This window comes from Perissodus microlepis, chromosome 23 (genome assembly GCF_051167445.1).
Source record: "Perissodus microlepis isolate ML-2025 ecotype Zambia chromosome 23, ASM5116744v1, whole genome shotgun sequence".
NCBI classification, from domain to species: domain Eukaryota; kingdom Metazoa; phylum Chordata; class Actinopteri; order Cichliformes; family Cichlidae; genus Perissodus; species Perissodus microlepis.
Window position 1 is genome coordinate 39,109,348 of NC_140482.1, and position 27,972 is coordinate 39,137,319.

Sequence of the window (27,972 nt, forward strand, 5' to 3'; positions counted from 1 at the left end):
CCTTTAACTCAACTGATTCCCACATGAGAATCTCGCATAATACTCTAAGTCAGCTGACTTTAGACGCCATTTTGTCAGCCATTTCCTACACCGATCCACTGCCAGCGTCTCTGCACAGCACAGGACGGCCCCGTCTGGCCTCAACTTCATCTGCCCGGGCTCGGTAAACAGCAGCGGACCCCGCAGCACATCACGGTACCCGGGTGGATGAGACACGGTGTAGCGCGTCGGTCGGCACCCACTAGATCTCTGCAAGGCGCTCGGCCCCGCAGGACAGAAGCGGTACAAAGTCGCAGACAGTCATGGCTTTGAAGATTGTCAAAGGGAGCATCGATCGGATGTTCGATAAAAATCTCCAGGATTTAGTACGTGGCATCAGGAATCACAAGGAAGATGAGGTAAAACGAGCAAACAGTGACACCGGGGTGTTTTAAGCTTTACGTTCATTAACGTTTTTTATAAGTCCAGCACACACACTGTGCCGTTACCGTTATCGCTGACCAGCGGGCTAGCGCTGGGTAAGTTAACGTTAGGTAGGCTGGAAAGCTAGCGTTATCGTCAGCGGCTAACGCCGCTGCCTTGCTGGCTGGGTGGTAAACTGTCCTTTGCTTACTAACATGTTATTGGTTGCGACCTGTTACTGAGTCGGTAGAAACACAACTTTTCGGGTTTTAATAGAAAAATGCTGCCAACGTTACTGACAGCTAGCTAGTCTAGCTAACAGGCAGTTAGAGGAAGCATCTCGCTAGATCATTAAAGTTTACCAGTAGATTACTCACTGAGAGCACACCAGATATGCAGATATTTAGGCTCTTGTCATTTATATTGTGAGCTAAAGGCTTTTTACTGTCAGGCCCGTTTGGTGAGGAGTATATGCAGTCACTTATTTGAGTTGACTTTGCAGCCACTTGGCCTCTGAATGAATGCTGTGATGAGTTGGTGAAGAGAGGCCTAATGTTTCGAGGGTTAGCCTAAAAATTCTAGTTGTAACTATTCTGGATTCGCAGATTAAATCTGAGCCTTTATATAATCTCGAAATGAGTCATCCAACATCTCCCGTGAAACGGCTCCTCATCCCTGCCACAGCTCTGTGGGTGATGACTGGCTCATCAAAGCATCTTGCTTTGAAGGAGCAGTCAGAGGGTGTGTGTGGGGGTTAGCCATCTGTTAACATCTGTCACATCATCCTATCTCTCCTATAAGCTCTGCGTTGGCTGCATCTAAACATATTGATGCTGTGAAATGCTATGTCAGGTAGTAAGGCAGGGTGGGTATGGAGTAGAGCCAGATACTGATATTGGCCCGTCTCAGACAAGATGTTTGGAGTAATTCGGAAATAGTCATCACACAGTTTATCAAGCAAAATGCTCCAATTCTGTTGTTTACAAAACTCTCAGGACTGTCTGCAGCATATTTATGAATGTCAGCCTGTGTCCAAGTTTCCACCAGTGCATGGGAAGGCTGCCATCCTGGGTCCAGCAGCCAGATCTTTTCTTAACTTGTTAACTAGTTTGTAAAATTCATAAACAAACAATAAGCACATCATATCCCTATTTTATCTATAACTCTAACATACCATATACATTCTGGCCAGAATACAGTATATCATACCATACCATATATACCATATCATATATGTTTGTTACACACTATATATGTTTGGGGGTTTTGTTTAACTTCCTTAAAAACTACATTGGCTTTGGCTCCGTTATTAGGTGAATTATTCACCTAAAATCTGCCAAATCAAACATGCACAGCGAACCATTTTGAACAATGGAGCAGTTGAAAGTAGCTTTTACTGTGAAGCACGATCCCTGATTGCTTAAAGCTGTACTGCTGTGTGTGCGCACCTGCATCGTTGCTGTAGGGAAGATGCCAAATGTCAAGGTGGAACGTCTGACCTCAAGACTACTTTGAGATTTGATTTCTTCTCAGTATTGTTCAGCTAGAAGCACTAAACCGGCTTCATAGATGCTTTACTTTTACATTATATTACTTGTATTAAGATACAAATGCTGTCTGTGTCTATATTTGAGTTTTTGGAAATGGAAAAACAAGCATGTGGGTCAGTTTTGTCGTTCCAGGACGTTAGCGTTTGATCTCTTGCTTCACTGTATAGTCTGAGCTTTTCACCAGTGGAAACCCAACCCAGGCAGCCTAGATAAGGTGGTGGTTACCCAGTCAACAGTGGGCAGTCTGCTAAAATATTAATACGCCTCTGTGTGTGTACTCTGAAGTGTGTGCCGAATATCCCACAGTTTCTCTGTTTGTTTTACACATGTGTGCAGAGTTTGTGCAAAGTTTCTGCATAGTTCATTCATTCACTGTCTCTCCCACGTCTTTGGAACAGCATCTGTATTGAATTAAGGTGTGAGGATTGGAAGTATGAATTTTACTCGTCTTTGTGATAGTGATCAGATTTTTAAAAAAAATATAGCACTAGTTAGTTTCATCTAAGCCCAGTCATTTGTTTCTTGGAGAGTGCACGCCTTCAAATATATCTCCACCCCAGTATGTGTTACTGGCAGGAAGGTTGTCTGTGTTGGCCTTATGTCAACTATTTCAGTTATTTAAATTGGTTCTGGATGGATAACTGAAGAAGATTGTGATGGAGAAGCACTCTGTATATGCGTATGTCTGTTTGCTGATGGTGTGTTCAAGCCTTCACTCTTGATAGCTACAATTTCTCCAGGAGCAGGAGTAGCAGAGCGTAGTGTCCCCCCTCTAACAGCACCTCCTGTCACTGTGCTGTCTCATGACTGCACACACATGACCAGCACACTCTCACACACTACAGAGCTATATGTGTATGTGTTTGTTTAGCAAGGTTGGTCCTTTCTATAATGGTTAACCAGTTGCTGGAATTAAAAAAAAAAAAAAAAATTGACCCCAGTTTGTTCTGCACCATTGAATGAAATGTGCTCCCAGTATTTTAGGAGAACTGATGTGATTTAGCTGTCATTAATGAGAGTTGAGATTTCATTGTTATTCATTTTCCCAGAAATGGTTTTCTGGGAAAAAATGAATTTATTTAAAGATAAGTGGATAGATGGATGGATGCATTGATAAACAGATATATAGATGATGGTGCTACTGATGCTAGCATCCTACAACATAATAAATACAATTGAAGCTCTCTTTAACTGTGTAATTGTAGTAATAATGATATATAAAAATGGCTGTTATTATTAATGTTTTTACGCTGAGTAGGATTTTTTTTTTTAATTTAATTAATTTTAATTGTTGGTCATTATAACTGAGATAATGTTTTTGTGGAAGAGAGAGCTGAGCACACCTCATTGTTCATTAGTATGGGTGGTGGACCGAAAACACATCTAGCAGATTTGAAAATGGATAAATCCACACGGCAAACAGCTCCAGTGTAAGGGTTTAATTTGCTGTGTGACGTCCCAAATTAATGGCAACTCTCTATTCATCACAAGTCTGAGTGTGAGCTTTGTGCTCAAGATGAATGTATTTTCAGAACTGTTTATCAAAATATATTTATATCTGGCCCTGTAAATACCTACATACATCAAGCCGCATGTGACAATCTTGTAGGTTAGTGGTAGAAAGAAAGAAGCAGTTAAACTTGGGCAAAACACTCATTCAGTTATTGGTTAGTGTCTTGGAAAGTGACAGCAGAAAGATCAGAATTTTCCAGCCTGCTCACAGCCTCCCTCTCCGGATATCAGTCCACCTAATCTGATCTGGTGTCTGTTGTTTGCCCTCTCCTTTGTCTGCCCCCAGGCCAAGTACATCTCCACGTGCATCGATGAGATCAAACAGGAGCTCAAGCAGGACAACATCGCTGTCAAAGCCAATGCTGTGTGCAAGCTCACCTACGTAAGACCTCTCACCCTCCACTCATTCACCGACTTTGTCTGTCAAAACTAATCTCACACACACACACACACACACACACACACACACACATATATATATATATGAGCTATTGTATACACCTGTCAACATAAGCCCACCATGTGGCTTCATTGGGCTATAGCTTAGTAGCAAGTTATGCTGCTGTACTTTTCTTTACAGCACACCTAAAATTAACAAAGAAAAAAACTTTAAAACACAATGAAAAAGACGAGACTCTGTTTATAACAACTATTATATATACCATCAACATGTAGTTGTAGTGCAAGAATACTTGGCATATATTTTAATTCACAAATGAATCCTTCATCTGTCCTAAATCAGCTCCACTAGCATATTGTGACATATTTTGTTGACATGCACACAATGGAAAATTGCGACTTGCTGTGACACTATAGATGAAAACCACACAAAAATCTGTGGTTAGTATCTTTTCTACCCAAACAGAAACAAGCTGAGTCAAATAAAGCCTTATTTCCTCTTACACTTTCATCAGATCAAATAGAAGTGCTACTATTTCGCAAAGTAAAGTAGTGCATTTTTACAAAAACACATTCAAGGCTGAGTGTGTGTTTCTTGTTTTTGTTAAGATTAGTCACTTCACCGCCAAACGTCGAGCAAGTGGCACTTACTGAGAACATTGTCCAATTCCCGTTGAAATGAAATTGCTCTGTCTATTTATAGTCAAGGTACACATTTAGATTTAGATGTCTTGTTGTGGCCGGCATCAGTATTCACTTTGAGAGCTTTCAGCCCAAATCAATTATTCTCTCTCTGTACCTCGCCGGAGCAGCTTAGAGCTCCCCCTCTTCCTTTTAGTCACAATCTATGTCTGTCTCCTCTATGTTGCAGCTTCAAATGCTGGGCTATGACGTCAGCTGGGCTGCTTTCAACATCGTTGAAGTCATGAGTTCCTCAAAGTTCACGTACAAGGTAAGTCTGGGATGTCAGGATTGGTCGTGGAAGTGCAGGACAGAGTAATACAAATGGAAAGGAAGATGCACACCCAGAATTTACAAAGTGATGTAGTCACAGCTGAGTGAGCTGTATAAGTGGATCTCTGTGGTGCTGCAACAGGCTGACGAATGTTTGTAGTAATGTAATATAATAGCAGTATGTTCTTTATGCTTGCTTGCTTTCCTACAGAGGATTGGCTACCTGGCAGCCTCACAGTGCTTTCATGAGAACACAGACGTCATCATGCTGACAACCAATCAAATTCGAAAGGTCAGCGATGCACATGTTTTGTGAACTCTGTAAATATCTTACTGTTAGTTTTCCCTCAGCTAATGTTTTCTTTCTTTTTTGTTTTTCTTCCTATTTTTTTTATCTACTTCTCCCAGGATCTCAGCAGCCCCAACCAGTATGACACAGGTGTTGCCCTCACTGGCCTGTCTTGTTTTGTGACCCCTGACTTAGCTCGGGACCTAGCTAATGACATCATGACTTTGGTGAGTAAGTCCAGAGCTGTACCCACATGACTTCTGCTCTTTTCTCTTTTTCTTTTTTTCCTCGTTACCATTTACCTCAGTCAAATAAGCTGTCATTCCAGGGTTGTTGTTTTTTTTAATCTTTAAAAATTTGTCTTTACTGTCTTCTACTGCAGATGTCCCACACTAAACCTTACATCAGAAAAAAAGCTGTGTTGATCATGTATAAGGTGTTTCTCAAGTATCCTGAGTCCCTGCGCCCAGCTTTTCCCAGGCTCAAGGAGAAACTCGAGGACCCAGACCCAGGTATCAGAAAACACAGTATTTATCCAGTCTGCTAGGGAACGTTTGTTTCTCAATTTCCGGTCATTAAAAAGAGAGATCATTTTCTGGTTTTTCTAGTACATTTCGATTTGTGCCCCATGTCCACAAACCTTTTGTTTTCACTGAGCTTTAAGAGACACAGCTGGAACTTTTGTGGCCTCTGTGTACATGAACCGAGCGCCACATGATATTTTTCTGGTTAAAATCATACTCTCAGATTTGGGCGATGACTGTCTTTCGTTTACTAATCATATCGTGAGCCAATCAAGCTTTTCCTAAGTTCATTTGGAAAAATTTACAGAAGGTACAGAAAAATTTGCAGTGTTATTATTTTTAAGTATTTTTTTATTTAAGTGCAGTTGTTAGTAACTGTAGATTGTATATAAATGGTGGATTAAGCCACCTTGATGTCACATTTTAACCCAAGATTAGCTGTTTGTTGGCTGCTGAAGAAAACACTAGAATTTGACTCACCACCACTGAAGCACTTTTTTTTTTTTTTTTTTGGATACTTTAACAAGACAATAAAGCTTCTTTCAGGTTTATGTGTAATTAATTTAACGCAGTTGTGTCAAATACTGGCATATTTATTTCCCTACGGACGGCGTTCCGAAAGGGGTTTTCAGGCCAACTTCACTGTACTTGACATGGATGACGCTCCGTGTTGGTCAAATGCTGATTGTATATAAATGGGCCAGAACAGGGAAGGGATCGATGGCAGAGTTCACTGGGAATGGAAAGAGCTTGGAAAAAAAATTTAAAGATCCAAAAATACAGCATGAAAAGTACAGATTGTGGCTACAGTGGATACTTCTCATTGTTTGTAACACTTGGTTTCACTTCATCATTTAGTATGTCATAACTTTGCTTTTCTCAGCGGCTGGCTGACAGAACAAGCAAGAGTCGCCCACATACTGGTTGTAACATGTTGTGCAGTGCCCCTATCCACAGCAGACGCTGTCTCCAAGCAGACAGGCTGTCCATGGGCTGCTAGTGGACGACCAAGGTGTTATCACTGCTGAAGCATCATTTTAGCTAAATTCACAAGGGTACACCACAGCAGATGGAGCCTTGGCTTTTTTAGCCCTTCTGTGTTGGCTTTGAATTCTAGATTATCAGGTTGCTGCTTTTTGGTAAATTTGCCAAAGTTGGCCTGCTCGTCTTATGTTTCCGTACCAACAGTAGCTATTCAGGTGGACTTCACCGCGTCGTTCAGCTACCGCTTCTGTGAGTCTCACATCCTTCCAACAGACTCCAGCTGGGAATGTTAGTCCTTGTATTGTTATCTGCTGCAAACTGGACAGCAGCTGCAAGTAGAGCCTTGCACCAGATGAAGAAGTGGTTTTGTGAGTCACTCCACTAAGATGTCTAAAAGCAAGCAATACAGTCACCAGCTGCAGTCCAAGACACTACAGTTGGACTTTCAGGGGTCGAAAGACTCAGTGGAGAAGCAGCTAATGGTTAGCAACACCAGAACTTTTACAATAAAATATACTCCAGAAAGCATTACAAATTAAGACTGTCCACAATATAAGACATCAGATCCCCTAACTGAACCCCATAAATGATTCAGCAGCAACGAATATGTGATTAAAGAAGGCTCGGGTATGGTACTGAGCCAGGACTTCCAAGACTGCAAGACAATACTGCTGACTCTCTTCTGGTTTTAGATGGTTTCATACCTACTACTCTACTCTATTTGATATCTCACTTTTTTATCCAGTTATGACGACAGTACAAATTCCATTCTTTTATTATTACATGCTTTGTTTTGTATGTTGGACTGCAGTCATTGGACTCTTTGCATTACATTTTTTTTCTTTAATAACACACTACATAGTTTTTCAATGTTCTTTTAAAGAAATTAAGCTTTTGTAGTTTTCAGTACTTGTTTCCTGATGTTATATTCTCTCCTTTTAGGCGTCCAGTCAGCAGCAGTAAATGTCATATGTGAGCTGGCCAGGAGAAATCCCAAGAACTACCTGTCATTGGCCCCGCTTTTCTTCAAACTCATGACTTCCTCTACTAACAACTGGGTTCTCATTAAGATCATAAAGCTGGTAAGACTTTACATTTACATTTTAGTAGTTAGTAACTGAATAGATTTAAATATATACATTTATATATTTAGTGTACCAGCTTCTGAAAGGTGATTGTGGACAAACAAAATCCATAAATTCTGTGTATCTTGTAGTTTGGTGCACTCACACCGTTGGAGCCACGGTTGGGGAAGAAATTGATTGAACCTCTAACAAATCTAATCCACAGGTGAGAGGAAATTCTCTTTTATTATATTTCCCGTAGACGGTACAACAGTCTAATCTGATAAACAGCTCAATAATAATTCTAAACTTTCTCACCGTCCTGATGTTTTTCTCTCACAGTACCTCTGCCATGTCTCTGCTGTATGAATGTGTCAACACTGTGATTGCAGGTCAGTACAGCTGTTCTGTGGGTCACATCAAATCTCACTTAGCTTAGTGGCCCCAGCCCCATGTTTATTTCATCGTTTCAGTATATTTTTGCATCTGTGTTGAGAAATAAGCTTATACATTGAACTTCAAAAAATACAGTGTAGTGTCTTATCTGTATTTGCGCTTTTCAGTCCTCCTACGTGCTAAAACAACATTTTCTTAGCTTTGCTTGAATGAATAAGTGGAATTTGTACAAGTTAAATTTTAACTTGTATACTGCCGCTTAAACGTCCTTGAGATTTAGCAGAGGTCTTTATCCTCACGTGTTCTGATCTTTATTTGTTTTGGTTTTTTTAAACTTGCTCATAAAAAATCATTCTCATTCAGATGTAATTGTTTCCTTGTGCTACATTACAGTGTTGATTTCTTTGTCCTCGGGGATGCCTAACCACAGTGCTAGTATCCAGGTAATCTCCTCAGTTCCTCTCTTTCATCAACATATTCACGTGTTTAGTTGCAGATTTTTAACCCTTTCCACTCCAGTTGAATCACAGTGCATGCCGTCTGATCCAACATAGCTTAAGCAGAAACACAGCAGCCATCAGACAGGCCAGAAAGTCTCACAAAGCTCCTGGTGTGGAAAGGTTTTCCGTGGTGATAACAGATCTGCCCCTCTCCCTCTCTGTTTTTTGTCTCTCCCACAGCTCTGTGTGCAGAAACTGCGAATCCTGATAGAAGACTCGGACCAGAACTGTGAGCCCTCTGTCAATGCCTGCAGTGTGTCATTTTCTCATTGTCTGCGTGTTTTTGACTATGGAACAGTCCACCCTTTTAGACGACAATAACATAGACCTCCTGACTCTGGATAACTCGAACATTACTACCTTTTCACTCTCAATTGGGCGTCCTGCTTGGAATACCATTGCACTTAAGTCACATCCACCCGGTTTCCAACAGAATATATACAAAAAATTACCCAATTTTAATTTTTTTTTATATTTTCTTTGCTTCACTCTAGAGGGGCTTAAGTTTGTTATACTATAAGTTGTTATTACATTCTCTTTGCACACAGCCATTTGGAGCTTAGATTTCTACATTCGGGTATTCGAGTTGTCTGGATCGTAAAACGTAGATAACTGTGCGTGTGTAAAATAAATTGTAGACTCCTGGTCATAGGCTACATCCACTCTAAAATGTTTCCCATATCAGTCCTAAATCACTGTAATAGTGAGTACTCAAAGGCATAAAGTCATGTTTTTTTAAAAGGAAAACTTATTAGTGTGGACATGGCCTTAATAGAGTAGACTGTGAACCTGTGGTTCAATGTTTTATCCTTTCATTGATCACTGCTATGCCCCTGTTTGGTTTCACAGTTATACTTGGGTATAAAACTTTCCAAAACATCAGTGAGTAAAGCCGTAAATATGTAGCGATTCCCTTGTGACGATGCTTAACTGGTAAAGTATTTAATCTCAGGGCCCACTTAAAAGCCCTGAGTAAATTCATGTAGAACACTTGTTGAATTAGGACTGAGTAAAAGTCAGGTCACATACTTTTTGGTGATGATGCCATTAGATGGAGTGCAGGTAACGAAGGGTTCAGTCACATTTAGGCATGTATTATTATTGAGTTATTATTTCCAACCAGTCAGGGTTGGCAGCATTAATAATAGTAATAATAATAATGATAATAGTTATTAATATTAATTATGAATATTATTGATAAATACTTGCTGAGCTTAAATGAGTCTTCAAAAATGCAATGCCAGCTGAAAATGGGGAATTTTCACCTTCAAAGTAAAAGTTGTGTTTTACCCTCTTCTTCTGCCTCTTCCATGCAAAATAAGGGCGACCATGGCAACATGCTAGCAACCAACACGGTCACAATTAAAACCATAGGTTAAAAGAAATATGTTTCAAAAATGTGTGTAGCCTTTTCTTGTTCAACACATCACTGAACTTCTACAAGTCCACATCAGTGGTCACTTCTCTAATCTAAGCACTGCAGTGATCAGCTTCACTGATCCAAGGCCAATCCAAGGTCAGTATAACACCTTTTTATTGATCACAGAACCTGAGAGGGGGGCGGGGGGAATGAGCTGCCAGGGGTATGAGAAAGGATAAAGCAAAACAAGACTGTGTCCCAGTGTGTGTTGTCCCGTGTGTGTGTTTGTATGTCCTTTCCATCTTTTTGTGTGTTTTGTGTTTATTTCCTGTTTTAATTTATTTTTGTTTTTGCTGTGTGATTTATATTTTTTATAGATTAGCGAAGTGAAGATGAGCATAGAAAGAGTTCATAGTGTATTATAGTTATTACATACATATGATTATTACTGCAGTCACAGTAATGTAAAGCTAATCAGGTTTAAGAGTGATGGCATATAGCAAGGTGAACAAAATATACTTGGTGACGTGTGGAGATTTCAAGGGTTGTTGTGTGTCCTTTTTTAACTACACTAAGGTAGCGTGTTTTTGCGTATTTCTGTAGTGAAGTATTTGGGCCTGCTGGCGATGTCAAAGATCCTGAAGACCCACCCCAAGTCAGTGCAGTCTCATAAAGACCTCATTCTCCAGTGTCTGGATGACAAGGATGAGTCCATCCGTCTGAGAGCTCTGGACTTGCTCTATGGCATGGTATGCAGCCAAACTTTTGACTTTTGTTTTATTCAGTGTTCACGAAAACTAATGTTGAATATTTTTAGATCCAGATTATGCTTGTTTCAGTCTATTCTAAAGAATACGGTGCAATGCAATACAAAAAACAGAACTTTCGCTGTAACTACTTTGCTGTAGCTCGGTATAATAAAACGGCTTTGCTAGCACTCACACACTAAAGTGTCAAGTACAATAGATACCTTAAGCTGTTACTGCCAACTATAAAACTCTGCAAATGGTGCTGTTTGATCTAGATCTAGTCACTTGTGGCTTCTGCTCTTTGCAGGTGTCCAAGAAGAACTTGATGGAGATCGTAAAGAAGCTGATGATACATGTAGACAAAGCCGAAGGAACCACCTACAGAGATGAACTGCTCACAAAGATCATTGACATCTGCAGTCAGAGCAACTACCAGTATATCACCAACTTTGAATGGTTAGTTTACCAGCAGCATTGTCCTGTGTTTCACTCTGAGGTGTGTCAGTTTGCTTTACATTTGCTATTTGTTGTAGTTATATACACGCCCTCTCCATGTCTGCCCAACAGGTACATTAGTATCCTAGTAGAGCTGACCCGACTAGAGGGCACACGGCACGGCCACCTCATTGCCTCTCAGATGCTGGATGTGGCCATACGAGTCAAAGCCATCCGGGTCTTTGCTGTTGCCCAGATGGCTACCCTGCTGGACAACGCCCACCTGCTGACAGGCAACATGCAGAGAAACGGCATCTGTGAAGTGTTGTATGCTGCAGCCTGGATCTGTGGGGAATTCTCAGAGTAGGTCATTAGAAGTAGTCAGTATAGTTGATATATTTAAACTCTCTGCCTGACGCTAAAGGTTTGGCAAACAGAAGAGACTGATGCATCCGACCATGTGTGTCTTCACATTAGTTTCTGCAGCTCCTCAGGGCAGAGCAAATACTGTTTTACTCTGTAAGAACAGATGAGTCAGGACAGAGTTAATGCAGTCATATAACATGTAGTGTGTTGTGTGTATTTATTTTGCACAGTCACAAATGTGTGTAACCCAAACACCGTACTGCTGTATCTGTTTGGGAACCTTTCTGAGGGTTGAGAGTACCAAACCTGAAATAACAGAAATCTTCCCCTCGTTTTAGACACCTGGAGAATCCCGTGCAGACTTTGGAGGCCATGCTGCGTCCTAAGGTCGCGACCCTACCCGGTCACATCCAGGCTGTATATGTGCAGAATGCAGCCAAGCTGTTTGCCACCATCCTGAAGAACCAAGAGGGTACCACAGACAGCACAGCTGCACAGGAAACCAGCCAGCTGATGATAGACAGGCTACCACTGTTTGTCCAGAGCGCTAACCTCGAGGTGCAGGAGAGGGTAAGATAAATGAGGACTGAAAGAGCCAGAGTCCTTACAGAACCTGACCTTTAATGCTTCACAGATTACAAGGTTACCTACTGCATACAAATCGGATAAATACCTGCAACCTACAGTTCCTCTCCTTTTTCCTCAGGCGTCCTGCATCCTGCAGCTAGTTAAGTACATCCAGAAACTGCAGCAGAAGGATGTAGAAGTAGCAGAAGAAGTCAGCGCGTTGTTTGCTGGAGAACTCAATCCTGTAGCTCCGAAGGCACAGAAGAAAGTGCCTGTTCCCGAAGGGTACGTTGGCTCAGCACATGAGATAAACAAAACAAAACTGCAATATCACATATTTTTACAGTTTATAATCTTTTTGCTTAAAATGCAGTGTTTTTGTTTCTCACCTTTGAGGCGTAGCAGCAAGAGTAACTAAAATGTTTCGGCATTTATGTTGCATGTGTCTGCTTTTGAGTTTTTCATAATGGAATACAACAACCATGTTTGTGTGTGTAGGCTGGACCTGGATGCTTGGATCAATGAGCCTCCTTCTGAAAGCGAGTCTGAGGATGAGCAACCCAAGGCTATTTTTACCAAGGAGGAGCCCAAACACTCACGCCCCCGTCACACAGAGGTGGACGAGAAAGAGCTGGCAAGGGTGCGTAGGTTGGTCTTTGTATCATTGATAAACTGCAAAGAGCAGTTATGATCCAGGACTCTAAGTCCAAATGTGTTTTTTGTTTTAGCTTGTAACATTTGAGGCTTGAAATGTTTGACCTTTTTGTGTTGTTACTGAAATTTTTATAATGTCAGCTGTAAAAATTGCCACCATGAGTAAGAAATAGTTTCAAAGCAACTTCTCAATTTTAACTGATGGAACATAGAACAAAAACAGTACACAACTCTGACTTTTTTGTTGTTGTTTTAACAGACAGGATTAGTAAAAGTCTCATCATTTTTGGTGTTTTGTTTGTTTTTTTGAATACCATTTTCTTTTACAAAGTGCTGACTAATAGAAAGAGTAGAGTATGGTTTAAAGTGATCATGGAGGAAAAGAGGAACCGAGATGTTGGCCCTGCAGTCACTACATGTTAATGCCACCTCAGCAGATGGTTTTCCCTTAAAAGCCTTAAAACCAGTTGGACTTGTGTTTTCTTTATCAGGGGAAATTGATATTTGGTTTTCCATCTTCCCCTCTGAAAGAACTTTTCGTGTCTGAATTAATTTTGTTCCGAGTGTTGCTCTATGGCTCTTCTGCCACCTAAGACAGAGGTTTGAGGTTGGGGAGGAAACTGTCTGCAGATTGGACGAATCCGGTCCTGTAAGCACTAATTCCAACAGTAGGAAATCCCATCGTGTGCACTTCTTCTGATCTGTAGCAGTCACAGACGCGCATCAAGACTTTGAAGCAGAATTGTACAATGTAATGTTTGATCTTAGTTTTAGAAAGTGACAGACCGACGATGCTGCCAGCACTGTTTCTAGTCTTGGATATGAATTATTTATTGTTTCGGGACATTACTTTAAATGTTGTTATATGCCAAAGCCTTCAGGTTTTTTCATCATTGATTATTTATTTATTTATTTATTTATTTTTAAATGAACAGGAACATATGTGATAAAATGGTCTGTGACTGTTTATTAATGTTGCCATTGACTCAGAATCAATATTAACCTCCTCAGACTCACAGTTAGTAAATCTGGCTTCCCCCTTGGATCCCAGCTCATGCTATAAGTGACGTAGGCTGTTCATGAATTCATATTATATTTATTGTTTCCACTACAAGAGGAGAGAAGCCAGAAAGCAGGAGCAAGCCAACAACCCATTCTACATCAAGGCCTCTCCATCTTCTCAGAAGGTATGCTCACCGTCTTCAGTAATTACTTTGTGTTGGTAGTCATTTTCACTGCACAGGGTATTTAGTAAAAGTAGTTACGCTCATGTATGGCAAAAACCTTTTTGAAATGAATTCTTTTATGTGTAGGTGTACCAGGAAGCTCCAGGAGTGGAACACATCCCAGTCGTGCAGATTGATCTCAGCGTGCCTCTCAAAGTCCCAGGTGGGACACGCAATCCTTATATTACTACAAAAACTAAAAAAAGGAACCCCAATATAACTATCATAACTTCACCTGAATCTAAGTGCAGCCTTACTTGCAAACATACTGTTGTGTCACAATTTTTCTATTCGTATTCTGAAAATTATCAACGTTACCCTTAGCTACAACTTGCCCTCCCACCCCACAGGTCTGCCTATGTCTGACCAATACGTTAAACTAGAGGAGGAGCGTCGGCAGAAAGAGAGAGCAGAGAAAAAGAAGAAGGAGAAGAAGAAGAGGAAAGAAAAACGCAGTGGGCGAGGGAAGAAACACGACTCAGGCCCAGAGAGCGAGGAGGACATCACACCTGCACATGTGGTCGACATTGTTACAGAGGAGATGCCAGAGGTAGGCACGTGGTGACATCAATGGAAGAAGACTTTATACAAATACTAAATTTAAAACATTCTGTAAGTTGTTGTTGAAACCTTCTTTTTCCGCCTGGTCCTTCTTTCTATGTAGTGTTGAAAATTTATTACTTTATTATTTAATTTAGTTAATGTGAAATATTTTACACTGACGTGTTCAAGGAAAATCAATTTCACTCAGTTTTTTATGAATATATTTTTACTGTATCATCACAAAGATCACTGGAAGTCAGTAGCTCAGCTAATCTCTTGTGTTTTGTCCTACAGAATGCCTTACCCAGCGATGACGATGACAAAGACCCCAATGACCCTCACAAAGCCCTGGACATCGACCTGGACAAGTGAGTTTTATTTTACATGTGTGACCTTCATCACTTTAACTGCTGCTTTTTAAGATGCTGAAGTCATCATTTTTATATCTAAACTAGTCTGCCAGGCATTGAAATTTAAGATTTTCCGCCCAAAGTTGTTGTTTGTGTTGTGTACCTTGTTTTAAAGCTGGAGGATTTCTAGTTTGAAATCCAGCTATGTCAGAAAATAACTGAATAGTGACTTCAACAGAGAGCTGTTTGAAAGGAATCTATCAAAGTCAAATTGAAAAGCAGACTTTAGGTTAAATTCAAGTGGTTGAACAAAGATATTGTATCAACAACCAGATGTAGCTTATTTACAGTCCTGTGTCATCTGGGGCTGTTTTGTGGACAGATTTAGGCTGTTTTTTGAATTAAGCATGTAAAAGGTTTGCAGTCGATTCCAAGTGTAGCGTTTGCATTTGGAAGCAGTTCATTCAAATGCAAATGCCGTTCTCAAAGGGGATCTTATTTCAAATGAATCGAGCCAAATCTAGCATGCACAAATAAAACAAATTTATTAGAGGGACTGTGGGAACATAAGAAGTGGCCAAATCAGCATTTTGGAACATTCAGAAAAAAATGAAGCACCTGTGAACATGAAAAGGCCTAAGCCATGATTTAAGTCAGCAGTGGTGGATGATCGCAGGATGCTTTCCATGGTAAAGAAAAAACACATCACAGCATCTAGGCAAGACACTAATCTCCACAATGTAGACGCATGATTAGCCAAAAACGTCTTTAAAAAAAATAATAAGCCATAAACTTTGATTCTCTGCAATTATGTCAAGTAGTCCAATTATATTTGAGTTGATGAAAATGGAGGACTTTGTATAAAAATGACCACTGTGGTCAATGCTAATATTTTTCTTAAATCCTCCAAATTTAACCTAAAAGTTGCATTTTAATCCTTTCGTTTCAAACCTGTTGTTTTGGTGTACTGAGGCAGAGAGATAAAAACTGTTGCTCTCCAAACATTTCATGAAAGTGTAGTTTTAGCATTTATTCCTGAAGCTTTCCAGTCACAGCATTAAAGCCAGTGTGACCGGCCCTCTCCCTCCTCGCACTCCTCCTCATGGCGTTCTGCTTTCTGCTTCCTCTTTTCTGTGCCTACACACACCCATTACTGCCTCTTTGTGTGGGCAGCTTATTGGAAACAACTGCGCGCAGGTGAGTAGCAGCCCAGCCATAGGGCCTGACCTCTGACTGTGCACAGGTCACCTTTGTCTTTCTCTCTGTCTTGCTTTCCAAGTAGCTGTCCTGCTCTTTTCAACTAATATAGCTGTCTGTTCCTTACCTATCTGAAGCTTGTAATGTCCACTTTCTCTTTTTGCTCTTCTTCCCTTCGATCTGTTCTTTAGTTGTAGCATTTGACCTACTGATGCATAACGATATTGTAGTATCCCGCCTCTCTTAAAACTGCTTCTTCTTCTTTTTTATTTTTTTTTAATGTTCTTGAAAATATCAGCATCTCTATTTCTGAACAAGCAGTTCTGATTTATCTGTCCTTAAAGAAAAGGAAACAAAATGATTTCCTAGAAAGAAAGAAAATAAGAACTGGCTGCTGATGTTCTCAGGACTTAATCTTTCACCCTTTAAATTCCCAGAATAGTTTCCTAAAAGCATGTTGGCTCTTCTTTTTCTTGTACTGGGCAATCGGCATCAACATGCTTTTAGAAACCTATCCCAGGGGTTCGACGCTATAGTGTAATTCTTTTCTCTTAGATCTGCTCAGCTGAGTTTAGTAGACTTGGCATGCCCCCAGACTGTCTCCAGCTGTTTTTAAGTGGATACGCTTTGCCTGCCCTCAGTGGAAAAAGATGTGGCCTTAAGCCAAGGATAGAATGTGGATCGTTTGAATAATGTGTTGATGAGATCATGAAGGACAAGCTGTAAACAGTTTTGGTCTTATAAATTAATGTTTACTTACAAAAACACATGTGGAAGTCTTTCTTTTGGATTGTAATTCTAAAAGAAAAATGACACCACAAAAGCAAGGTTACTTAATTCTAGGAATTTAAAGCTGAAAGAATAAAACCAAAAAAGAAAATTTACTTAAATTGGAGACTGATGACACAGCATGGTTTTATATAATATCTATATTAGATTTTATATTATATATAAAGATTTTCCAACTGGGGGCTATAGTGCACGCTACTAACTCCTAATTTCCAGCTTTTAGGACATAAGTTTACCAGCTCTTATCACTTCAGTATGGAGGACGTTATTAGGATCGATCGACCGTGTGGAGCTCTGCTAGAGGAATGTCTTGTGCTTTGAATGAGACCTGGCTGCTTCACAGTGCAGAACATGTGCTTGAGAATGGTGGATTGCTGCACCCTACATGCCTTGTTCACCTTTAACAATTAATACTCAAGGAATGCATCTTTCAGATGATGTAGCCCAGGAGGATCAAAATCACCTCCCAAGTCCTTATCTGTGCAGAGTTAAAATATGTATCTGTATGTTTTGTTTGTGCAGGCCGCTTGCAGACAGCGAGAAGCTACCGGTCAGGTCACATCGTGCAGCAGGGGCTCCAAAAAGCTCGGCTGAGGATGGAGAGGCAGAAAATGCCACGCCACAGGAACCCAAGAAGAAGAGCAGCAAAGAAAAGAGGGACAAGAAGAAAGATAAAGAGAGGGATAGGAAGGTGAGGTTAAGATGCTGGAAACATTTCCCACCTTCTGGTCATAAATCAGATTCACGGAGCACTCCGAGCGAGGGGAGAACAGCAGTGCGCTGTCAACTGCGCCGTCACAATTTGATGACTCAGTGTTTGCATTTCTTAACCTGACTGACACCGACTGGAATATATTCTCCTGTTTTCACAGAGGAGCAAAGAAGAGAAGAAGAAGAAAAAACACAAACATGAAGAAAAGGAGGAGGATCTTCTTGGAGGTCAAGCAGAAGAGCCCGTGGTCCAATCGGAAGAAACGAAGGAGGTGGAAGCACAGCCCACTTCAACTAGTGCTGAGGTACGCCTTTATAACATGTTGGACCGAGGATGTTTCCTACGCGGCGCCGCAGTTTGTATCTAACATCCAAACACTGGTTTTAATTACCAGATCTATAAAATTATAATTAAAATGGCTTAAAGGATACCTTAAGGCAGTGGTTCCCAAACTTTTTTTGCTGGGCCCCCCTTTGTTTTACAAGAAAAATGTTCGCCCCCCGCGCGCGCACACACGCACGAACACATCCTCCAACCACACACACCCATATTTTGCTCCATTGCGGTTTATTTCACACCTCAAACATTTAGTAAACAACTAAGCAAATACAAGTAATCTGCAATAAATTACAGGTAGTAAGAAAATAAACTACTAACTCTTTTATGCTACGTCTGCACCTACACGGGTATTTTTGAAAACGCAGCTGTTTCGTCCACACGGAAACGGCGTTTCGAATCACCGAAAACTGCGATTTTTTTTTGCGTTTCCGTGTGGACGAGGAATACAGAGTTCGTCACGCAACGTCAAAGGTATGTGCCTTTTTTCACGTCACGCTGTGTGCCACGATAATGTTTACATGAGATGAATTGCAGAATATCAGATAGAGACAAAATACTGTTAATCTGACTATCTGCAGGTTTTACACGCTTACATACGCACGCGGTTACTGTCCCTCTATTTAGAAAGGCAGAGGCGTCACGGTGTGATTATTTTACATGTAGTTGTCTTTTTCCTGTATAATAATATTCAACATTGCTGTCAATACATTTTTCAATCCCTCTGCAAAATGGGTTCAAAAACATAAACAGCTGTGAGATACTGTTTGTCTGTGATTTAGACAGGGGGAACAAATCGTGGCAGGATGAGCCTGATATTATTTGTATCCCACTGTAACTTTACTGTATAAAGAGCTAACATCTCCAAAATGTCAGCAGTAGTTAGTCATTACAACAAGTGTTTGTGAACTAAAAATCAAGAATGTGGGATACTGTTTGTCCGTGATTTGAAGAACCCAGCGCTGGTCCCGACGAAGGGAAAACCAATTATGCGGGGAGACCTACCTCGGCACTTCTGCAGGTGAAACCAAAGGGAAGATATGCTTCACCAGATTTTCTAGTCTTTGGCTTAGAATGATCTCCTGATTTGTGTTTGTGGAGGCGCCCCGTGCTAGCAGTGTCCAAGCGTTGTTTTTTTTGTTTTGTTTCTCCTTTTCATACCGCGCCCCTCGTGCAATGGCTCTGCGCCCCTCCTAGGGGGCGGGCCCCACACTTTGGGAAGGTCTGCCTTAAGGAGTGCTCCACAAATTCTGTCAAATGGTTAAATGCAAGCAGACACATTTTATCATGTTCATTAACTCGGCGCTTCCATTGCTTTTTCCCAGCCTGTCTTTCAATCTGCTATAGCGATCAAGTATCAGTTTCCTCGTAGCCGACTGTGCAGTCTCTTGCCAAATACTTGATTTATTCATGAAACAGGACAGTGTATTCTCTGTATCCATTTTCATGAATAGTAGTAAGACACAGAACCTGTTTGGCCCTCACCCCTCTCACCTCCTCGCGCTCCTCTCCCTCCCTTCCTCTTTTAGGTTTCGGACCTGGATTTCTGGCTCTCAAATGCTCCAGTGCCCTCTAACACCCAGGTTGAGTCACGCCCCTCTTTCTCTCTCTCTCTCTCTTTCTGTCTCTCTCACCCTGTCCTGTCCACATCTGTTCAGTTTCATGACACAGTTTTCAATCAACCTGCCTCAGACATTGGTGTAACCATACATTCTGTCTCTGCTGCCCTTGAGTTGTTCCTTTTTTTCCCCTCCCCTCCGCATCTTTTGACACTGCCTCTCTTTCACAGGGCTCACAACACTATTCTCTCATTTTCCAGCACCCTTCTGCTTTCTAGCATGTGTGTGTACACAGTATGTATCTGTATTTGTCTCGCACTTCTTCTTGCCTTGTGTTGTGTCAGTCATGATGTCAGAGCGGGTGCTGTTACTTTTATTGTTTTGTTTTTGTTTTTTGTGATCTTTATTTATTGATTTCTTTATTTTTGAAGAAGTGACAATGGACCAAATGTCACTAATAGGTCTTTGAACCAGTGTGGTCCTGGTACACACACACACACACACACACACACACACACACACACACACACACACAAAAAAGCTCCAAACAGAAGCTGGAGTCATTTTAGTGGTAGACAGGATATGTGAGCTTCAGCTAACAGTTATTGCTGGGATAGCCTTTCATGGTTCTAGGTTGGACACCAGCACCGCAGTGGTGGAAGAGGGGTAAACGGCTCCCCAGAAATTGGCCCAGAGTCCTTTCCTCTTACGTCACCACTGTATGAGCACAATATCCACTCTCCATTATCCTTTCTTCCATAATAGCAGTGTGGGGCCATACTTATCTTTGTTTCTGTTTGAAAACAAGTAGAATTTCCCAAATCAGCTGCTAAACTTCACCTTTACTAATAGACTTTTTGATGACTGTTTTCTTTCATTAAAAAAAAAATAGGAAAATTACTTTCTCAGTTTTAAATTAAATCTATGTGGCCTGTGGTCATACCAGGACAGCGCTCTCACACCATTTCCAGCTTGTTTAAATAAGCTAAGCTATCCAGTTGCTCCACTATTTCATCCTGACTGTTCCATGAAAAGACTGAATAACAGGCGCACTGTTTCCTTAGCTATACATGTAACCCAGATGAGAGCAAAGATTTTGTTTGGCTCCGTCATGACTGTACGCTCAGATCTGTCAGGCCTTTTAACTTTCCCTTTGGGCATTTCTGTTATTAATCATTTGAACTGTCAGCCCAAGAATTAAAGCTACCCCAGTAATATGCATCGATGTCTTCGTGGAACGCTTGTTTTTGTTCTGGCTGTCACACCAGCGTCCCAGATCATACTGTTGCATATATTTAGCCTGTCAGTCAGCCTGCTTCAGTTTCGAGCAGCACCCAGTGTAGCTGGTTAGTGCAGTGGATCCAGCAGTTGTACAGCAAAACCACTGTAGGTGTAGAGGTCCATACAAACATGATATGCTCATGTTTAGCATTCTTCCATGCAACACTCTTGGCTCATTGTACCTGATGTTTGTTTGTGGTGTCACTCAGCTCAGTAGGTTGCAGGTGATCATGAATGACTTCTCTTATGAATGACTGAGTGAACTCACTAACCTCACTTACCTGTGTCAACACAAAAGTGGTAGAAAGTTTTGCACGTGTTAAACGCTGTGGTTGTTCTTGTTTGTGTGTTTATTTGGTGGCGTGCTGGTGTATCTGAACAGGAAGCAGCAACAGTAGCAGCAGCAGAATCAGCAGAAGCAGCCCCAGCGCCCGAGGCGCCTGCTGGCACAGCGGCCGACTCTGAGCCCGATGAGTCCAAAGACACCGAGACGGAGGAGAGTGTGAGTTAACGCAGACGAGGCAATAGTTGGAAGGAACAAAGTTTGACAGCACTGCTCGAGATTCCAGTTTACAATAACCCCGACTGGACTCGGGGAATTGGCAACTGTAATTCTGATACATTTGTGTGAACGATATGTCGCAGACCTGCCAGTTTCTGTGGGCTCTGGGGGAGTAATTCTGCCACTTTGTGTTTTATTTTCATTAGCATTAACACTCAATGGCGATTAAACATCACTTCAGGAAATTTATCTCCTTCTCCTTCTTTGGGTTTTTCTTTATAGAAGTCCTCCAAACACAAGAAGAAGAAGCAAAAAAAAGAGAAGGAAGAGAAGGAGAAGAAAAAGAAAAAGAAGCATCATCACCATCACCACCACAGCGATGGAGGTGGAGAGGAGTCTGTGCAGAATGGCACCGTCGAGGAGGAGGAGGAGCCTCTGCCGGTCAGTGTCGAACAACCACAACATTAAACTTAACTGATCATTATTTTTAATTTGTAAACTATGGGTTATGTTTCCTAAATCAGTATCGGTACAGCAAAATGTACACGTACAAAGAATTGGGCTCATTCGTTTTCTTCGTTGCTCTCAATTTACTTAACAGAATAGATAAGAAACATTACTGATAAAAGCACGACACAGACAATAGCAATTTGTATAGCATATTTAAATGTGCGAAGATCTTGGAATAAAACATTTACCAAGCTGGGGATGGATAACTGGTTACTATACAGTATATACATGAGGAATTGATGATATAGATGTATAGGTATGTACAATACCATATTGATACGTACAACAAAACATTATGTACAGCACTCTTTGGTTTTAGCATTTGGTGGATGTTAAAGTAGAGATGATATGAGTGAAGTAAAAATTAAATTGGCATCTTTGTGTCATTCCTCTTCGATTAAAAACAGACAAACAAAAGCTTACTGACCTCAAAGACACGAATAACTCAAAGCCGCATGTAGGCAGTATAATTTCTCATCATTCATCTGAGCTCCACTGGGTAAACCCACTTACTGCTGCCAGCACACACTGCCTTCCTTGTTATATAGCAGCTAGGTAGGAGCTCCTGTTGCCTAGTTAGCATGCTTAGTGGCTGAGAATGCGTCCTCTGACCTGAGCTCTTCTCTCCTTTCAGCCCATGTCCAATTACTGCCTGCTGGCTGAGAACTCCTACATCAAGATGGTGAGTGATGGTGACTGCGATGCCAGGCTTTGGAAATTTGTAATTCCGGTCTCATTTTGGCCGTGAAAACATTTAATTTTCGAATTTAATTTTTAGCATCCAAAGCTGCTCATGCCTTCTCCAATCTAATAGTTTGCATTGTTAATTAAAATGCACCAAGTGAACCAGATTGTGATAAATATTCTGCTTTATTTCGACATGTTGGGTTCTTCTGTTTACTTTAGTAAGACAATAAATAAAATCATTTTCTTGCTACATTATAGCACACATTTCTTTCTAGATGCTGAGAAAGAGAAACGTTGTTGTTTCCAAGATCCAGCATGTGGAGTAATTAGAGTAAAAAAAAAAACAACAAAAAAAACCTATCATATATAGATTTCTTTTTCTCTTCCTCTCTTTAAAGATGATGGAGGATGCTGATCAGGTATTGGTTAAAGTTTTGTCCTAGATGTGTTTCTCTCTGGTCTCGTTGCTCTTTACAGGCCTTCCTCCTTGGGCAGACTAATTTATGTTTCTCTAGCGCAGCAGCGCTCAGTTTCTGAGAATGATTCTGTCCTTGTGATTATCTCCTTGTGTTCACTTCTTGGAAATGGTGATGTGTGCTCTGGATCTGGGTAATGACTCTGATTTGCCTTGTTAACACTGTCTAAAAAGAGGAAAGATGAGACCGTAATTCACTGTTCCAAAATCCACGTTTAGCACTTTCCTTGTTTTCCCTCTTCCCCGTAAGGTGTGTGACATCCAGGGGAACCTACAGGATGGCAGTCAGGTGGTGGTGTCTGTCATCTTTGAAAATAAGAGTGACAGCTTCCTCAAATCCATGGAGTTCAATGTGCTGGACTCTCTGAACTCCAAGCTGCAGAGGCCAGAAGGGTCAGGTCCACATGATGGCCTCACCGTCCCCTTCCAGCTTCCCCCTGGTCAGTTATTGTCTAAAGAAAAATCGTGTATGAATCCATCCATCCATGACTGTGAATTAAAAGCCCATAGCCCCCCTCAAATCTTTAGTATTCATATTTTGGAGGGGCATCCAATCAGAAGTAAGTTAGCTTAAACTGAGGTTGAATTGAGCTGAAAGAGTTTGTTTGTTTCTTTTGTTCAGGCAGATTATTATCTGAGGCCCAGGATAAGTATTACTTAAACTTAAACCATGTAACGCTAGTCTAGCATAACCCAAGATGGAAAATATGGGGTTGGAAATGGGCATCATACTTATCCTTTGCTATAATATTGGCTTACTAAAAAAATAAAATAAAACAAGCATTTTCCTGGTAATTGTAGTGGGGCTTTTCAGAATAAATGTCCATCCTTTTTACTGGGTTACAGATGATTCAAGCAGCAACTTAAAAAAATTGTATTATATGTGTTTTTAAAGTTGTTGAGTTCCATAATTTGATGCTGAGAGCTTCTGTTTTTTCTTGTAGGAGTGTCCAATGAAGCACGATTTGTCTTCACTGTGCAGAGCATCGTAATGCCGCAGAAGCTGAAAGGAACCCTCACCTTTATCGTAAAGGTTCGTAGGAAAAGCAAAGAAGTGCCGTGTATACTAAAAAGAAAACAAAATTTAATGAAAAATCTGAAATCCAAATGAAACACAAACAAGATTGACGGGATTTTTCATATGTTATTATTAAACCTGTGGCTTAATTAATTAATCTTTTCTATTTGTAATACTAGAGTTGGCGTAGTAGCAGATGAGTTAATTCCGAGACCTATGAAGGAATCAAACAGGTGTTTTTAATATGCCGTTTTGCTCCATTCCCACAGAACGAGGACTCCTCCACTCATGAGAAACTGGACTTCAAACTGCACTTTACCTGCACCTCCTACCTGATCACTACTCCTTGTTACAGGTTGGTTATGCCACTCCTCCATTCATATCAGAGTTTCAGTGAGTCATTTAAACTTTTTAAAGAAGCTGTTGAAACTCCTCTCAAAGTGTTTCCAGGTAGAAATCTTTGGAGTGGGAGAGTTTGTAGACTGAGTGGTGAGACTGTGGTTTAAGCGTGGCAGTAGAAAATGGCCATCTTTGAGGAAGAATAAATATCAGTAAATTTCACTTGCACTTGTTTTAAGATAGAGCTTGTGTGAAATTTTAAATTTAAAAGATCAAGAACCACGCTCTGGGAATCATTAAAATCTGTTAGATCTGTTGAATCCTCGTTAGATTTTAGTAATGGAGAAATCTAAAACTGACTTCTTTTTGTTCTTTTGCTCTCTCAGTGATGCGTTTGCAAAGTTGCTGGAGTCGGGAGATCTGAAGAGCAGCTCTGTCAGACTGGAGGGAGTTAACATGCCCTTCCATCACCTTCTGGCCAGGATCTGCTTCCACCACCACTTTTCTGGTACCTTTACATTATCACGTTTTTGGGGGGACCTGAAGCCTGTGCTACTTCACATGCAGGAAATTACAATCATCAGAGGGGAATGTTTGAAAAGTATATTAATGCTGGGTAATTTTGACATTAATCCTGATGCGCTGCATTTGTGTGATTGTGCTTCTTTCTCGTCTTTGATTAGTTGTGGAGAGGATCGACTCCTGTGCCTCCATGTACAGCAGGTCTATCCAGGGTCACCATGTCTGTCTGCTGGTCAAAACTGTAAGCGACAATAACATAAATCTGAGTTAAAACCGAAGATGAAAAGAGTTTTCAGGTGGTGATGCTGACATTGTCCCCCACTTCTCTCCCCCTCTCTCCCAGTCTGGTCAGACTGTGTCCATTGACGCTAAATGTGACGAGCCAACGCTGCTTGGGAATGTGCTGGATGAGATCAAGCAGACCTTCTCTCAGTGCTGATTGTGTCTGACAGCCGAAGGGTGCCCCACCCCCACCCCACCCTCCACCCTACCGCTCCATCCCGCCCCTCCCTCACTGAAACACAACATAATCATGTTACGAAACACTGCGACTGGCACTTCCAGTATCGCCCTATTTATTAGTCCGCAGATTTGCAAGATTTCTTTCCCCTTCTCAGCTTCTCCAGCGCCCCACACTTTGCCCCTCTTTGCACTCTGTGGTCACTCCCTCACACTTGATGTTGCTTTACAGACTCATTGTGTACATGCTTCATCTTCTCTGCAGTGTAATTTTCATTTTTACTTCCTAGTTTTCGAACAGCCGCCCTGTTGCACCCTGACTCTGACTGAGCTCCTGTTCCTGCGTCTCTTTCCGCCCTCCACTCTGTCGGGAATTCAATCTGTGACGGTCGCGTCATGTAATGTTGACAACTGGACTTTTGCTGTTAATGGTTGAATTGTATTTTTACTGTTTTGACGTTTTTGTCTTTGGTTTGTTTTGTTGTTTTGTCTTTTCCTTTTCTTTATCTTTGTCTGAAACCTGACTGCGCCTTCATCTAATCCCCTTCTTTACTGCTCACTAAAATCTGTGTGTGCTGCTCATCTGTGTAGGCCTTGAAAAAAGACAAATCAGGTGATTGACTCTTTTTTTTCGGACTAGATGGGCGCTATAACCTGCTCACCCACCACTGACCTGGTGCCTGGAGAAGACCAGACACTGGGCAAGTGCAGTGAGAGGAGAGCAGAGGTGAAACCAAAGCTACAAATAAGGCATGGGTTTTAAGCTTGTATCAGGGTGCTTTTGCCCTACTTGCCTCTTGGCCAGGCTCAGAGCAGATCTGCTGGTGTTTAGTTGAACCGAATCCTTGTGTCTCTACGGGTGATTGTACAGTAGTTCAGTAGTTTTGCTCTGTGCCTTAGCCCTGCAGTCTGCCCTACTCCGGCACTTCATAAGTCTTGTAGAGCCCCCACCTCTCCCCTGAGTGCACTGATCTAACAGTGCTAAACTGCAGATTGACCCTCCCCAAGGACTTTGAACATATCATTCCTTTTGCAAATCCAGTGCAATGTGAGGTTTCTATTACACCTGACAAAGCCACCTGTGTTCTACCACGCATGGATGGTTTAGTTATTGTATAGAAGATGTAATAATATTGTAAAGCAGGATGCTGTTATTTGTCTGAAAGCAGGTCGTCACTTGGCCAACGTGTTCACGGAATAATCTGACGTAAAGAGCTGACATCACTGTCCTCTGTGGGGGGGGAAAAAGACAACCTGTGACAAGTTAAAGGACACCACACTTATACTCTCAACCTACCTGTACTGTTTCTTTTAAAACTGCTGGTCTGCATACGAGATTGCTAAAAGTCATTTACTACTAAGCGGACGCTGTTAACTGGTCAGTGGCTTGAAGCGCCCTGTGAGTCAGTATTAATCAACACGGCTTCCACAGTAAGGAAGCATCGTCTCTGTCAGCAGCAGCAGTTGTGTGGTTTTTGTCTGTCCTCATGTGAAATATTTGTGCCCGTCTCCCTCTCATGCATCACAGAAAAGACCAGCTGACCCACCCATATAAATCCCCCCCATGTTTCTTTTTCCCTCCAGAAACTGCCTTGCTACTTTGTGTGTATGTGTGTGTTAGGAGAGTCTTTAAAGAAAACACAACACCCGACTTCCTGCTGAACTCTGTTTGATGTCTTCATTTGGATCATTCATGTTTAAAGCAACCACCCCGTCCACTTCAACTAATCCTTGTAGTAGCAAGAGTGAAAGGGAAAAAAAGACTTGGTAGCGTCTCTGTTCATATATACTGGTAAGGCCCTCCTCTCTTGCATTTGTCTGCTATTGTAGATAAGAAATATGATAATGATGTCTGGCCTGAAGGTCAAGTCAGCCATTCCACTAGATTTTCAGTAGTAGAGTCTGAAATCAGAGGTGATCAGCTGTTTTTCAGGAACGTCAGTAGAAAATAATTATGTACGTGCTCCCTGTTCCTGAAAACGATATCCATGAATCTGAGAAACAACTTCTCTAATCACACGCTGTCCTAATACTGATCATTCTGTGCATACTGTTAGATTAAAATTTGTATATTGCATGATTAGGAATGTACACTTTTATTTTCCTTGTTTCTTTCCCATGGACATGCTTACACAGACAAAGATGTCATTCCATTTTCTCCTTTGTTTTTCCTACTTTTTTTTTTTTTTTTTTTTTTTTTTTTTAATGAGGTTTTCTTGACCATTCTCTATTTTTGATGGTATTGTGTTTTTATCTATTCTAAGTGCAGACAATTAAAAGAAGTGATACCATTGAATGTTTTTAAATTATTAGTCACAGGGGAAGGAAGGGGGTTCTGTTTGGTGTCGCACCACTGAGGACATGGGGCTCACAATAACAGTAGAACAGGTTACGTGAAGCAGTGTACTGAGAGGCAAACCCGCTCTGTCTTAATGCTCTGTTGGTTCAGCTGTAGTGACTTATTCTACCAAGTTTGGCTTGTGACATTGAAATATACTCTCATATGACAGATTTTTGAAGGTCCTGTCTTTTTATTTCTTCATAGTCAACTCTACAATGTCATATTCAGAAGGGGACAACATAAATTACATTCCCTTCAAAGAAATTCCACTCAACAAAAAAATAAAAATAAAAAATAAAAGCTGTAAAAAGATGTTGTAGTCCTTTTGTGTGTGTGTGTGTGTGTGTGTGTGTGTGTGTGTGTGTGTGTGTGTGTGTGTGTGTGTTAAAGTGAGCCAATAAGCATACAAAAAACTAGTTTT

At 41.1% G+C, this 27,972-nt stretch overlaps 1 protein-coding gene across 3 annotated transcripts; it reads left to right on the forward strand.

Annotated features, from left to right (window-relative positions):
- The first annotated feature begins 58 nt into the window (after positions 1 to 58).
- Positions 59 to 27,863, forward strand: ap3d1 (adaptor related protein complex 3 subunit delta 1). Of its 3 annotated transcripts, XM_084922088.1 has the most exons (34): positions 59 to 398; positions 3,751 to 3,846; positions 4,735 to 4,815; positions 5,029 to 5,109; positions 5,226 to 5,333; positions 5,489 to 5,618; positions 7,557 to 7,696; positions 7,831 to 7,904; positions 8,021 to 8,070; positions 8,468 to 8,517; positions 8,755 to 8,803; positions 10,538 to 10,683; positions 10,991 to 11,139; positions 11,251 to 11,481; positions 11,823 to 12,054; positions 12,191 to 12,336; positions 12,550 to 12,691; positions 13,821 to 13,892; positions 14,019 to 14,094; positions 14,282 to 14,481; positions 14,769 to 14,842; positions 15,998 to 16,021; positions 17,333 to 17,501; positions 17,683 to 17,826; positions 19,388 to 19,441; positions 21,081 to 21,200; positions 21,483 to 21,641; positions 22,345 to 22,392; positions 23,123 to 23,312; positions 23,817 to 23,905; positions 24,160 to 24,245; positions 24,616 to 24,737; positions 24,913 to 24,992; positions 25,095 to 27,863. In XM_084922088.1, exons 1-34 carry the CDS (start codon positions 303 to 305, stop codon positions 25,188 to 25,190), a joined length of 3,804 nt encoding a protein of 1,267 aa, XP_084778214.1. In that variant the 5' UTR covers positions 59 to 302; the 3' UTR covers positions 25,191 to 27,863. The 3 variants fall into 3 exon arrangements, with proteins under 3 accessions (XP_084778214.1, XP_084778216.1, XP_084778215.1); XM_084922090.1 differs by lacking the exon at positions 19,388 to 19,441 and having other exon boundaries at positions 60 to 398; XM_084922089.1 differs by lacking the exon at positions 15,998 to 16,021 and having other exon boundaries at positions 60 to 398.
- Positions 27,864 to 27,972: the final 109 nt, after the last annotated feature.